A 13,985-nucleotide genomic window follows, 5' to 3' on the forward strand; every position below is an offset into this window, starting at 1 on the left:
ATAGGGGACTTAACGTCCTACTTTTGCCTTAAGGCACCACTTCTGTGTCTATGTATACACTGCACACAGGTCATCAGAAAATACAAACCAAACGCATGGTCCAGCTGTACAGACTTTCATCATCATGGTCTGGCACTCAGCTCTCCTCCCATCTCCCAGACCACATCTCTCAAACATGCCCTGTCCATGCCCTTTTCCTTTGTGTACCCCTACACAGGTCGTCCCCCATCCCAGCTCTCTTATACCCTCTCCTGAACACTTGGTGTTCCATAGGAAAGCCCTCATCACTCAACTGCTGAGCAATCACCAGCAGAGACAAGTTCATAAAGCTACTTCAACCCAAACATCCCTCTGTGAGAGGGGAGGAAGGTCTCTAGCAGCCCAGGTGGACATTAGGAAAAAATTTTTTGCACTGAGGGTGGCAGAACACTGTAACAGGTTGCCAAGAGAGGTGATGGATGCCTCATCCTTGGAAACACTCAAGGCCAGGTTGGACAGGGCTCTGAGCAACCTGATCTGGTTGGAGATGTCCCTGCTCCTTGCAGGGGAGTTTGACTGGATGGGCTTTAAAGGTCCCTTCCAACTCAAACAATTTTGTGATTCTGTGACATGCGGGTAGGTATTTATGGCGATGCGGAGACCACCACGTGTCTCTGGAAAGGTGGGGGTGGGTTAGCACCAGGCATAGCAGCAGTTCTGCTCATCATTATACCGGGACCATGAGGACCTAGACAGGCAGGTCAAAACCCAGCTCAGCACAACTCCCTCAGCGCCTGTTTCACCCCCTCAAGCTGAGAAATATGCACTCAAAATATTCATCCTGCTACATGCGGGAAGGAGGGCACAAACCTTCCTAAAACCTGTGATTTACACAGCAGTGTGCGGCAGTGGTTTCCCAACTGTGTAATGAGTACATTAACTTTAGCTAAGCTGATTCTCCAGAGATGAAGAGACGGAAAAGAATAATCGAAACAAACTGCGATAGAGTTTTTGATTAAGCAGCTGATGATCAATAAAAGTTATCTGCAGGGCACAGAGTGTTAATGAGCTACCGTTCCTATAGCAAAGAAACACCTGAGCCCACGCTCCCTGCTCGAGATGGCCCATGGAGGTCAGCAAGACCTGCTTCTCCAGGACTGACAATGTGAGAACACAGGCCACCAAGTCCACAGGTCTGCCCTGCCCTCCTTCCTGTTAAAAGGGCAACGATGAAAGAAGGAAAAGAAATAACCTTAGAGAGGAACGTGGCCGGAAAGAGAGGAAAGAAAAAGGTTAACAGCCTGATTCAAGGCTTGAGATGCTGTGTTTAGTGGAAAAAAATAAATTGGAAAGACATTCATAACCTTTGAAACAGGTCCATTAATTTAAAGAGGCCTCAGAGCTCTGCAGCTGTAACCCCAGCACCAAGCACACCTACAGCAGGCAGAACGACGGAGCAGCCGGCTGGGCTACCAGCTCTGGGCAACCAGTGGTGCCAGGCACAAAATGACCCACAGCACACCCCACACTTGCTATGCTATTTTCCCTTCCCCCACGGTGATGTCACTGCAAAGAAGTATTAGGTGTTACATCTTAATACTTATTAATACCTTCAATTCATCCCCAAAGATTCTGAGGTGTTAAAGAGCAGACTTTACAGAGAATTTCTCATAATGATGTAGCCACCTGTTTAATAGTGAGGCTGCGCAAGGGTTTCAGAGAGCAAGTGGAAAGGAGAGCTTCAAATTAAAGCCACAGAGAAGACACAAGACTCACATTGGCAGAGAAACAGAATATCATTACCTCTGCCTCAATTTAGCTATTTCACTGTAACTAATTATTTTACTCTTCCAGAAATGTCCAGAGAACCGTTACTGACCACAGAGAGCTGCTAGGATCCTTGTATTACATTTCCTCCCAAAGTTGCCTCCTCCGACAGCCCAGCCCAGCCTGCCTACAAAAGGGATTTGTTTTCCCAAAAGTCACTGAGCCTTCCCATCCTTGGAGGGTCTAGGGAAAGCTGAGAAAAAAATCAGCAGACAGGATACTCTGTCTGGAGCGTCCCAAAGGGAACCGAGGGGATGAACAGCACATTAAGATTTCTCCCCCAATTTCTCAATTTCTCACGGAACCAGGGTTTGCAATTGCCCTCAGCAGAGACCGCATCAAGACAGATCATTAATACTGCTTGACGCTGAGGATCTTTTGCATTAAAAAAACACTGCAATTACTTAGTTCAAAATCTCTCTATTATTCATAAGATCCATATCTATCACGGATATAGTATTTACACTGCTACGGGGAAATGTAATAAATAAGGCAATAAGCGCGCCCTTCCTCCAGGTCAAGATGAAAGTCTGCATCTTGGAGAGTGGTGCTTTCCTTGGGCAGCGAGGCTCCTATCCCAGGCTCCCCGCTCAATTCCTTCGGCCGGGAACTAAAGCCAAGGTGAAAAATTACAGCTCTTCCTCTGAGCCCACTACCTGGGCTCCAACCAACTCCAACCAAGCGGGCCAGGAGGTAACGTGTAGGTAGAATGAGCAGAGCTCCTAGGAGGTCAGCAAGGAAAGGTCTCTTCAGAATTAGCAGAGAGCACAAAGCAGAAACACACTAGACTGGAGCATGGCCCCCATGAAGGTGGAAAGGGATAATTTGATCTAACCTATCCGGAAAGCATCACGAGAAGCTCAGAATTGCAGTTTTGTGGGATCATAATATACAGCTGATAGCTCCAAGAATTTGTCTATCTAAACTCCCGACTCCAGAAGACTGGCTGTGAAAGGACTTCAGGTGGCAACTCGTAAACACGGTCCACAACACGGTCCAGTGGGCTGAACGCGGGCCAGACTGCTAGCTGTCAGCAACCTGGTGTGACCTTGAGCAAATTGATGTCTTTCCAGCTGCCTCTCCTCATCCATAAAATGGAGATGAAGATGCTTGGCAGCCTCTTGATGGGCTGAAAGGAGAAATGCCTCTTTCCAGGAAATAGTGGAGGTGTAAGATGCCAGGTTACTTCTCCTCATTAAGAAGAGGATAAAATATTCCCCCATCCCTCAAATGCTCAGCTGCCTGCTGTGCTCTCAGTAAGGTTCCCCTGACATTTGGGCTCTGCTGGGATCTGGCATGAGAACAGGACAGTCCCACCACATCCCAGCTCTGGAATTTGCCCAGAATTTATTTTTAACACAGCCCGTGGTGTTGACATTTGTGGTGGGATTCATATGAGTTCATGCTGATCTCTGAGCTAGCCTCACCCCGACTGCACCAACAGCCAGGACCATCGAGAGAACAGACGGTATGATCTCCTCCATCCTGATCAAAGTGTCTAACATGAGGCAGACCCAAAGCATCCTGTCTCCTTCCACGCATAGGGAGGAAGCTTTGGGCAGCCACCTCAGATGGAGCTTCTCCTGCTGTCCAGGGGTAACTAACTTTTCCTAGAGCATAAGACACATCAAACAGGGCCCTAAGCTGGGCTTAAATTGACCTTTCGAAATCATGGAGCCCTTTGCCAAGCTCTTTATTTCTTTTGGGGTTTGGATTGTGATCAATGGGATAGAGCAGAAGCTGTGGCCAATCTGCGAGAAGACCTGAAGATTGGGCTGCAGCTTTCTGTTATATCAAGACCTCAGGTATGTCTTGAAGCATGAGGGCCTTTGCTTTGGTATACACCTGCTGGCCATCGTCTCCCCTTGCTCAGTGCTCCACATCAATTACTGCGCAGAGATGTAAAATGACTGATACTTTTAATACAAAGGGCCTGTCATTTATTTATTAGCTGGCAACAGCCCCTGCAATCCAGGATGGATGTATTATAAATCAACTGCATTTCTCACCATTAAAAATTCATCCAATTCATAATGTAGGATACCCGTAATTTCCTTATTAGTGTTGAGTGTAAAGGATTTTTCTTTCTCCTCCCTTGGTTTTTACTTTGCTTCTTTGCTTTCCCAAAGATCTTGCTCATCTGAGGATTAGCTTAGCTTAATCCTGCAAGAGGGAGGTGGAGGGGTGGGAAAGGCTGGGGGAAGGGAGACAAAGGCTGAAGTAATTTTGTTCCAGTGTTTTCCAAATTTGCCATATATACATAGGAGACTTAGCTGCCTTGTCTCCTAGTCACACTTACAGGACCCAGAGAAACTGCTCATCTTGAATTTAAGAGATGCTTGCAGGGAAAAAAAAAAATAGGTCCCTTTTCCTTCACAAAGGGGAAAAAAAGGAGGTGTGGTGGTGGGATAGGGAAGGACGACACAAAACCTGTTAAAATGTATTAGCAAGATAAGAACAGGTGTCCAAACATTATAACACAGTACATTTCAAATAGATCAAACACATGTATATGAGCTATATATATATAAAAATAGGTAGGTATAGCAACCTTCAGACTCAATGCTTCAATTCATTGAGGAAAAATAGGTTAGTAGGGCTGAAAGGAAGGTGTGAAATTTTGCAGACCTACAACTGCGACAGAGAACCACAGGTACTGCTGAGACACCAGCAACAAATAAGAACTTCGAACTAACGTCAGGAAAAGCTGAGTCTACGTGAAGCTGTAAGTCATCGCTTAGTTTGAGTACCGAATCCCGTATTGACCACGCTTAGCTGTAGACAGCAGGACAGCCCAGTCATTGATGGTCATACAGAAATTTTCATGCTTTCAATGAGTTTGAGTTTGTTCCTGTCTCTTAAACAGATCTATCCAGGTAGAGGTGGGGAGAGGGGGCCCAAAAACCAGATTCAAGCAGGGCTCAGCACTAGGTAACTCACAGTCTGTTTAGGAATAAGCATGCAGGAATCTAAAAATGGATTATGCAATAAACCCTGCCTTAATGGGACACAAGCCCGGGCATCGAGAGCAATCCTTACATGCTGTGAATTCAATGTACTTTTCACCTCAAGACACTTGCATACAAATCTTACATCAGCTACACGTGGAAATGGGTTTGCTGAGTTCTCAGCCGAGTCTGTTCACCTCAGTAAATCACACCGAGTTCAAGAAGGCTAGTGCTTCACACTAACCCATGGTACAAGACAGCTGCTTCAGAAGCACACCAGCAGAAGTGGTGCTTCCATTAGCAGCAGCATCTTTCTCCATCCCATCGACCCCATTGCCAGTGAACCCATTCCCTGTCTGCACCCACAACCAACAAGAGCAAGACAGCGAGAAGTACACTGAGGCAGACTGGAAATGTTCATCAACATGATAATTTCTGCATTTTTGTTATATTATACATGAAGAAATCAAGCTCCACTCTACTGCTCTGCCTGGGAGGCACGAGCTATCACTGCCTGCGCACATCATCTCCCCAGAGCCAGCCACCACGTTAGGCTGGGAAACAAAAGCCCCCTTTGACATGAGAAGCTCTTTAGGCAGAACATCTTTTCACGTGGATCTTTCCCCAGCTTTCAGGACTGAATGGGGTATTTTGGGCTGTCTAGCCCAAATGCAGCACTCAAGGTAGGCTTTTATTTTTTTAACCTCTACTGACGTACATCATCTCTGCTAGATCCTGGGCTGTACTTCTTGTCCCACAGGGCAGCACTGCTAATAATGTTCTTGCTCTGTGTGCGGTCATGCAAAACTGCTCCAACTCCCAAACAATAGCAGCTATTTTTAATTAGGAATTGTAATTTAACCGGACAATGAACAAACAATGAGAGCCTGCAATCTTCTAATTGGAGAGACAGCTCCTGTCAGACCGCGATGAGTCCCCATGCACTTCTGAGAGCCAGATTTTAAACATGAAAACCAGGCGGTTAGACTAAAAAGTCACAACACAATGTCCTTGCAAACTCTGGGAGCTCCAGGTGCCTTCAGAGGAACTCTATGTCCAGGTATCATGGGCACATCCCCCTCGTCCCAGAAACACAGAGGTACCCAAGCCTCCAGACGCTTTCCCAACAGCCAAGCATTATAAGCCACAGTAAATGCATTTAAAAGCAAGACAAATGTTTAACTGATGGCCAAACAAAACCGGTACCACAACTCTACCCACACACATACACACATAGGCTATTTTTCAAGTGACCCACAGCAAAATTCACACAATCAACGAGCCATTAGGAGAGTACTCTTGAACCCCTTTCGTTACCCCTGACACCAGGGCTGCCTGAGTTTGCGATAGCCTCAGGTCACACATTGCCTACCTCTTCTCTTGCAGGGACGAAGCCCCAGGCATGAGGAGCACGGGCTGATGAACAGCGCCCTCCTCTCTTTGCCATGGACATCTCCTTCAGGTTTAAGAGCACTGTAGGGTCAAGAGCACTACAAGCGCAACTGGATAGGGAGAAGCACCAATACCTGGGCACATAGCCAATAACGTAGGGAACAAAAACCTGCTTTATCCCCATTTCATCCCACTCCTCCCCTCTCACTCGGCTACAATGAGTCTTGACTCATGCCAGAACACAAATGCCAGAACACACCTGTGCTGCCAGGCTCTGAACACCCACTAGAAATTGGAGATGCAACCATCTTTGACAAGACAGACAATCCGTGGCAGGGGAACTGCCTGGTCAGGAGCATCATGGTGTCCCTGGCTTTGCTGAGGAAAGGCAGAACTGCAAGGGCGCTCAGCAGAAATTCACATGTGCTTCGGCACCATCAGTTGTGAGGTGGAGATGTTCGGTGTGTAGGTGTCACTGTGCAGGAAGCTGAGCCACGAGGAATGAAGAAGACCTGATTCAGCAAGTATTTTATACCATGCCCATCCCACAGTGCACGGGTGAGTGGGTGGGGAACACATGCCCATGTACTCGGAGACAGTGGCGTGTGCTGGGCGGGGGGACAGGAGATGCTACAAGAGCAGTGGGAGGGTGTGTAAGCCCCTATATGAGATGAGCAGGGGGCTGAATGTGAGATGGGGTATCAGGAGCACACATACACATCCTCCATGAGATGGTTCATATCTTGGCCAGTCCGGTCCAGCTGATTTGATGCAGGGACGAGGCTGCCAGGCAGCAAGAGCAGCCTGCTGTGCTAGAGCCACTCCAAATCCAGGAGGAAACCAGCTCAGGGCCTCCCCTCATCTGGTTTAAGTGCTTGATAGTTCACACACCATGGATTCTCTTTCAGAAATCGCCCCAGGAAAGCCAACCCTGCTCACTGGCCCCACACACACCAGGATTAGGTAGTTCAGAGATGCTTTTAGGCCAGAGAAGCAGGCAGAATTTTGGATGAGAAAATACTTCCCTGTCCACTCCTTGATGGCTTTATCCAGAGGTATTTCCATCACCAGGGCAGCCATTCTCTCCAGGGGCAGGTCAACATCAGCAGCCCAAAGCAATGTTCTTCTCGATTTAGGGGTTTCTCTTCCTTACTGGGTCCCCACCACCAGTAACATCCCTGCCCAGTGTGTCATCATCCACCACAGCTGCACTGCGCGCATTGCTTCCCCGCTCCAGGGCAGGAGCTTGCTCAGCCTCCCTCGATCTCAGGCGTTGCAGAGATAGGATCTAAAACCTAAGGAGCTGCAGAAGGTAATCAGCTTGCATCCAAACCAAGTCAGCTGCACATCACATCTGGAGCAAGGTAGGGCTGCATTTCTGGCTACAGCATCTCCTTCCAAAGCCGGCAGAGCCACGTTTCCCACCCTCCTATGCCGCTTTTCTTTATCGTGGTACAACCACACAGACAACATCTGCAGAGCTGGCTGAGAGGCAAGATGTACACAATAGATTTAGCCAGCCTTTCCAAGACAGCCTGAAAAAACTCTCCTTTCTGTAGCACCATCATGACAGGAAGGTCTGGAGGTTGACTCACTGAGCATAAGGTTGCAACTCAAAGGACAAGTACAATAGGTGGGATAGGCACTCCGCCGCCGCCTCTGCAAACGCAGGTTGGACTTCTGAGTTCTGGAAAATGTGCGTATTTCTTCCACTTTGTCTTTCAGAGCTGGATGAAAAAATGCAGAGCATGAAATAGCCACAGGTAAGAAAAATCATCTGGGAGGGCTGGCAAGAGCTGAGCAGATTGGATCAAGTCCCATGGCCATGGGATCTCTCCCGTTAGTCAGATGTTGTAGACTGGGCAAGGGAATGAGAAGGTGAACCTGGGCACAGGGGAAGTTCAGTTCTGATCCAGCAGGCGACAGAAGCATTAATTTTGGTTGCTCACCCTTTTCTTCAGATACCTGCAACATCTGCTCTGGAAGCAGTCAGCCAGAGCCTGTGAGGTTTCTTCAACATCCGAATCTTTTGCAGGACATTCGCATCAGCACTTGGAGCTCAGAGAGGCAACCGCAGACCAGAAGGAAGGGAAATTTGAAGGCAGGTCATTGCATGGACCTGCAATGCCTTCCACCTGCTAGCAGCTGAGCATTGAAGTCAGGGCTTTTCCACAGACCCAAGCCACAAACCCGGGCTTCGCTAGGACAAATGAGGAGACACAGAAGAGAGTAGCAAAACACACATACATGAGTATACAGCTACTTATTTGTCCTCGTTAAGTCCCCTAAAAGTATTTCATATGGGTTGACTGAGCAGGACAAGACTGTAAGACAGCGAGGAGCCCCAGTGTAGAAAAGTCTTGTCCCACAAGTACCTACTTCAGAGAAGTACTGGGCATTGGGTCCTGCTGGAGAAGAGCCTGGGGCTTTTATGTTAGAGGAGAGAAGAGGAAAATAGAAGTGTGGAGAAACTGAAGAAAAAGCAGAGGCTTGCGGGAGGGACTGAGACCTGTACAGCCTGGCTGCAGGCTGGGCACTGGGCAGCAGAGTGCTGCTGTCACTTCACACACTGGGCTCTGCATTTATATCGCATGAAAAAAAATATTTAACAAATCCTCTTAACTCTGGGGGGGAAAAAAAAAAGTTTCTCTTTTCCACTACCAACAGTTTCAGTTTTCTTTTTTAGCCAAACAAAACTGCAAGCATTTATGGCTTTATTTTTGAGTCATTGTTGTTTTTGGCAAAAATGGGAACATGCACTGACCAAAAATAGAAATGCTGCATACTTTTTAGCTTCCCATGCCCAGGATGAACAAAACACACTAGGCAAACAAAAAGAATTTACAGTGGTAAGGATAAATATCCTTCCCATATTTGTTTTCAAGATCTATTAGAAGCAGAGGTAAGGAAATCTATTTGTTCAAAAAATGTGATTTTAGAAGTGACCACAATGTTCCTTTTAAACTGCACTGAAACACAAGATAAAGACAGGGTACTGAGTGAAAGAGTGCTGATGGCGCTTTTATTGTGTGATTTGCCTTGGTTTTTTTCTGAAGTACTTCTTTTTAGCCGATTACCATGTATTTACAGTTAGTGTAATTATATCTAATTACTTAATTAGCATGAATACGTGTAATTACTAACTTCAAATATGTAATTATGTCAGGGCAGCCTGTAATAAATGAGGTTGAAAAAAAAAACCCTCATTAGGACTCTACGGAAGGACGGCTGCTCCACCCGTGTGGAGAATGCATCCCAGTCCCCAGGCTGTGCCAGTCCTGGATGAGCAGAACACAGCCAGCTTTAGTTTTGCCTGGAAAAACCTCCACCAAAATCAACCCACTTGCCCCAAAAAAGTCTAGCTTCACAGCACTGGTGGGAACGGGGCATCCACTGCTGGGAGGCACACATGGATCTGCAAAGGATCTGCCCCCCAGATTCATTTTCTCCACTGAGGTTTGGAATTTTTTTCTCTGATTTGTGTCATTCTCAAGACAAACTATTTTGTTGGACGAGAAATACGATGGAAGAGATCAACTCCAAAACCGTGCTGTGGCATTTGGGTAAAGCTTGAAAGATTAGATCCAAGAACTAATCTGCATCTGATGCATTGTGCTTATAATTAATTGCTACTTAATTACTGCTATTAAAGTAAAACAATCTTCCAAAATATTTCTTCTGAAACATTACTGATCTTTCACTGCAGAAATCTCCAGCTACTCATAATTATAAAATCTGAATTTTGCAAATTCAAATCCTGAACATCAGGAGATGGAGCTAAGTTGCTGTTACTGCCAAGCCCGCCCAGAAGGGCTGATAGCCATCTTCCGGACACAGACGAAGGTGGACTGGGTCATTTTTGCATTACCAAAACCCCTCACTATAGATTAAAGCCATGTGGTCCTACACCCTGTCTCCTCATCACATACTCTATCCACAGTGCTTGCCACGACAAGTCCTGTTCTTCTCTTCTCATCTATTTCCAAATATAGAGAGGTGCAATCACAACCTGTTGCTCCTCCTGCTGACATTTGCCAAGCAGATACGCCACTTGGTTTCTCTTCTATGTGCAAAAGATCAGGAGAAAAAGACTGGTTTAGCTTATTCTTCTGGAATCAGTTTGTGGTTGGACTGTCCCCATCGCCAAGCTCTTTGCTTAACCCTCCAGGCAGGGCTGAGGATGGCAGAAATAAAGATTGGTTACAAACCCTAGTGCTGCCCAGAGCGCCATGGAGTTACAGAGTAAAGACGGGGGAAGCATCTCTCAAGGACTCAACGCTTCATCATGAGAAAACAGGGTGATGCGGTTTCTTCCATGGCTCTTTGAGAAGCCCTCAGCCAGGAAGGGAAAGGGAACCCTGGACCAAGCTTGTCCCTCCTGCTCCTCTAAATCAGGCAGTAGCAGAAAGGGCATAAGAGACAACTGCAAACATCCCAGAAAGTCAGACATGAGAGCCAGCCCCTGCACCCTTCACCCCATCGGCGCGAGGAAAGCACATCCTCAGTGAGGAACACATTTCTGTCTCCTTGAGGACATGTTAACAAGAAGAGCCCACAGGACAGCATGGCACAGCAGGAGTGAGAGGGGCTGCAGCTCCACGGGCAGGGAGCCGCTCTCCATATTTCAGCTGCGATTCCATTATGCAGAGCTAAGTGGCTGGGAATAAATATCCGTCATCCCTGCGTGATAAGCGATGTTTGCTAGTATAGAGGGTGACAGAAATCTATATCACATCAATGTACTATTAATACTGCATTAAGCATATAGAGTTTGCTCTCCTCATTGCAGCACGGTAATGGGTATTGGCATGTCCTCAACCCAGACAATATCCAGGAGCACAGGGATGCTTGCAGGAGGAAGGAAGGAGAAAAGCTTCATGATGGAGAGAGAAATTGCTTGCTGAAGGTGTTTCTCTAGCAACACCTCAGTGCAAAGGAGAGATGCTGGGTGCCAGGGAGCACCTCTGCTCACAGCTGGGCAGCAGCTCTACAGGAGGTGGGTGGCAGAAGAGTGGTGACAGCTTGCGTCAGTAGAGGCTCAGCTGGGCATCGTGGCACTCCTCAGCCTAGAGGAGTTTTCCTCTCTACAAGCAACAGCAACTGAAGCACAAGGGCAAAGAAAAACCGCCCGGTGTGAAAACCACGTGGAGAACGGGAGCAACAATTATTCTCCAGCTCAGGTTTAAGCCAAGCAGAGCACAACAGATCAGACTCCTTACAGTGAAAGCTCCCCAAAGCATGGTTAATTTAAAAGGTGAATTATGAAACTTTCCTGCCTCCAGCAAAGCCACCAGTGAAGTCAGAAGTTTTGCCCAAGTCAAGTCTTGGGGACTAAAACACAAAACCCACACCAAATCCAACTCTGCTTGAGGTCTCAAAGCCTGGGTTTTGCCCCACGAATGACAAGTAAATCTAAAAAAAAAATAAATAAGGGCTTTCAGCCTGCCAGCATCCAGCTGTGGTTTGCCTTTTTTTAGCACCCAAAGGTGCTAACTGCCTCACAGTCCCGGGAAACCTGGAACTTGGAGGTGGTGATTTGCTGTGGATTTCCAAGTGTGGACAGTTGTCACCAGTGCTGCACTTTCCTCCCGTGGCACCTTCCAAGAAGAGGCTCCAGATGCTACCCCCAAGCATCTCTGTGAACTCTTCAGATCCTAATGAAATAGCTCTGCGAAACTCCTGAGGCCAAATCGTGCTGCAAGCAGCTTCCCCTGCAACCCACCCAGATCCAACAAGCCCCACAGGGCAAACGCTCAGAGCAAAACAAAATCCTTCGAGGTTTATGCTCTGCTACTGCACAGCTGTGACAGCACCCATGTCTTGAAATGGTCGGCACGTAGACAAAAGATTTGAGAGAGTACAGGAAGGGAAGGAAGAAAATAAAGCAGGGGAGCCTCCCTCCTCCCAAACCATCAGAGTTTGTAAATCATTTTGTGATGAGGTGCTATAAGAAATGTAAAATGTATAATTAACGGCACAGAAAAACCACGCTACGTTCAGCTTCTCCACTTCTGTCTAATCATCACTCTCCTCCTCCTCCTCCTCTAAAAACAGACCAAATTCAGCACGTTAAAATGAAAATCAAAGGGAAAGCCAGGCACATTCATTGGGTACACCTCATCGCTCTGGCAAGCGGAGCAGGGTGATAACTGCTCAAGCACCAGCTCACAGTGCCCGGAATTGCACACAGCCTGGGCTGCCCCAGCGACACCTCGGCGGGAGCAGCGGCTGCAGCTCCCCTTCCCCTGACAGGAACAGCGGTGGCTGGTGAGCAGCGTGCTCCTGCCGAGTGCTTAACACTGAATGAGCTTCCGTAGGATTGGAGATCGGCCTCCTCCCTACTTCCAGGGGCTGAGTTATGTCTCCCGCGCTCACGATTCAGCAGCAGTCAAGGGGAGAGCAGAGGCGACTTCAGCCCAGCGCTCCCTGCTTCTGGCTGGGCCACAGAGACAGCACAAGCTGGGGTTTTTCCCCTTTTTTTTTTTCCCGTTCTACATGGAACCAAGACACACCAAAAGGATGAGCAATAGCAGGAGAGGAACGTTATCTCAACCTCCTGCATTGCTCAAACTGCATCTCAGAGCTGGTAAGAGGCCTGGGAGAACTCAGCTACTGGCAGCGAGCAGCGTGTCAGGGAGGGCTGCGTCTCACCGCTCACGCGAGAAGCAGTGCGGGACTTCCAGAAAAACATCCTTATACCCAGCGCTTTTTTTTTTTTTACAATCAGAATTTAGGAACAAAAAACGGAGAGGACCACGTGGTCACCACTGCTAGTCTAACGAGCCCAGTTCGCAATCCAGATTTACACAGGGAAGATGCAAAAATCTTTACAGAAGCCCATGAAAACAAGATATTCAGCATCTAAGCCTCCTGTTCTTTATCTACACACATCTGCCCATGTCATCTATGGTGACATCTCCTGAGCTTCTCCCTGGCCCAGCAGGGAGCCAAGGAGGCAGCCCCAAGGCTGGGAAACTGCTGGAGGAGGAAGGGGAGGCAAGTCCTTTCCCCAGCCAGGCAGGGGTCACGTCCATCCTCGTGCTCCCAGGAGGCTCTTGTTCATGCCTGGGATCTCATGCTCAGAGCCAACAAGGCAAAGCCCAGCTTCAAATCGCACTTTCAGGCAAGGGAGGAAGGTGACTGGTGGGTGGCGGAGGGAAGGTGAAGGGAGGTGAAGGTGAGGGTGGAAAGTCTTCTCTGGAAGCACCTACATGTATGTTGTGATTTCTGAGACCTGAGATTCACTTTGGTTTCTGGACCATACGAAGACCCATTCTCCTCAAAAACCTCCTTTCTCTTCTTCCTCATCCTCTTAACCTCTTCCTCTTTGTCCTCTTTCTCTCATCCCCTCAACCCATCCCCTGGTCCTTGCAGGGGCCTCCGACCGGATCGGGCACTCACATGTGTCTGGCTTGTGGCAGTTGTGACCTTGTCGGAAGTACTGGGGGTTCTCGATGACAGGAATGCGGGTCATGCCAATCACCACCGTGTCCGGGCCAGCATCCAGGGATGAGGGCGTCGTGATGCCGTGGTTGATGTGGTGAAGAGGACTGGCTGAATCCTCCTCTCCGCTGATCACTGCCACGGGACCTGCAAACATGATGCACATCTGTCAGACACAACAGGGGAGAGGGATCCGTGAGACCTGCTGACTGTGTGGATACAGACTACTACGGGTCGGCAGTGGACCACCACCAGCCCCTGGACAGAATGCTTGCCCTAGCACTCCTGACAGCTGGCGCGTTCCCAGGCGGCTCACAGGGCGGGGAAGATATTTCAAGTTTTCTTTCATGGTTTTGGGGTATGGGGATGACAATCCTGCAAGGGTTAAACTAGCTA

General features: G+C 48.0%; 1 protein-coding gene across 5 annotated transcripts in view; it reads right to left on the reverse strand.

Annotated features, from left to right (window-relative positions):
* Window positions 1–13,985, reverse strand: part of NTRK3 (neurotrophic receptor tyrosine kinase 3) — a 222,041-nt gene that overhangs the window by 91,747 nt on the left and 116,309 nt on the right. For all 5 annotated transcript variants that reach the window (XM_086757138.1, XM_086757137.1, XM_086757141.1 and 2 more), the window contains one exon: window positions 13,548–13,736. In XM_086757138.1, the coding sequence (XP_086613264.1) occupies window positions 13,548–13,736 (189 nt within the window). The remainder of the gene's footprint in view (window positions 1–13,547; window positions 13,737–13,985) is intronic.

The sequence above is a fragment of the Chlamydotis macqueenii genome, chromosome 12, assembly GCF_036417535.1.
Source record: "Chlamydotis macqueenii isolate bChlMac1 chromosome 12, bChlMac1.mat, whole genome shotgun sequence".
NCBI lineage: Eukaryota > Metazoa > Chordata > Aves > Otidiformes > Otididae > Chlamydotis > Chlamydotis macqueenii.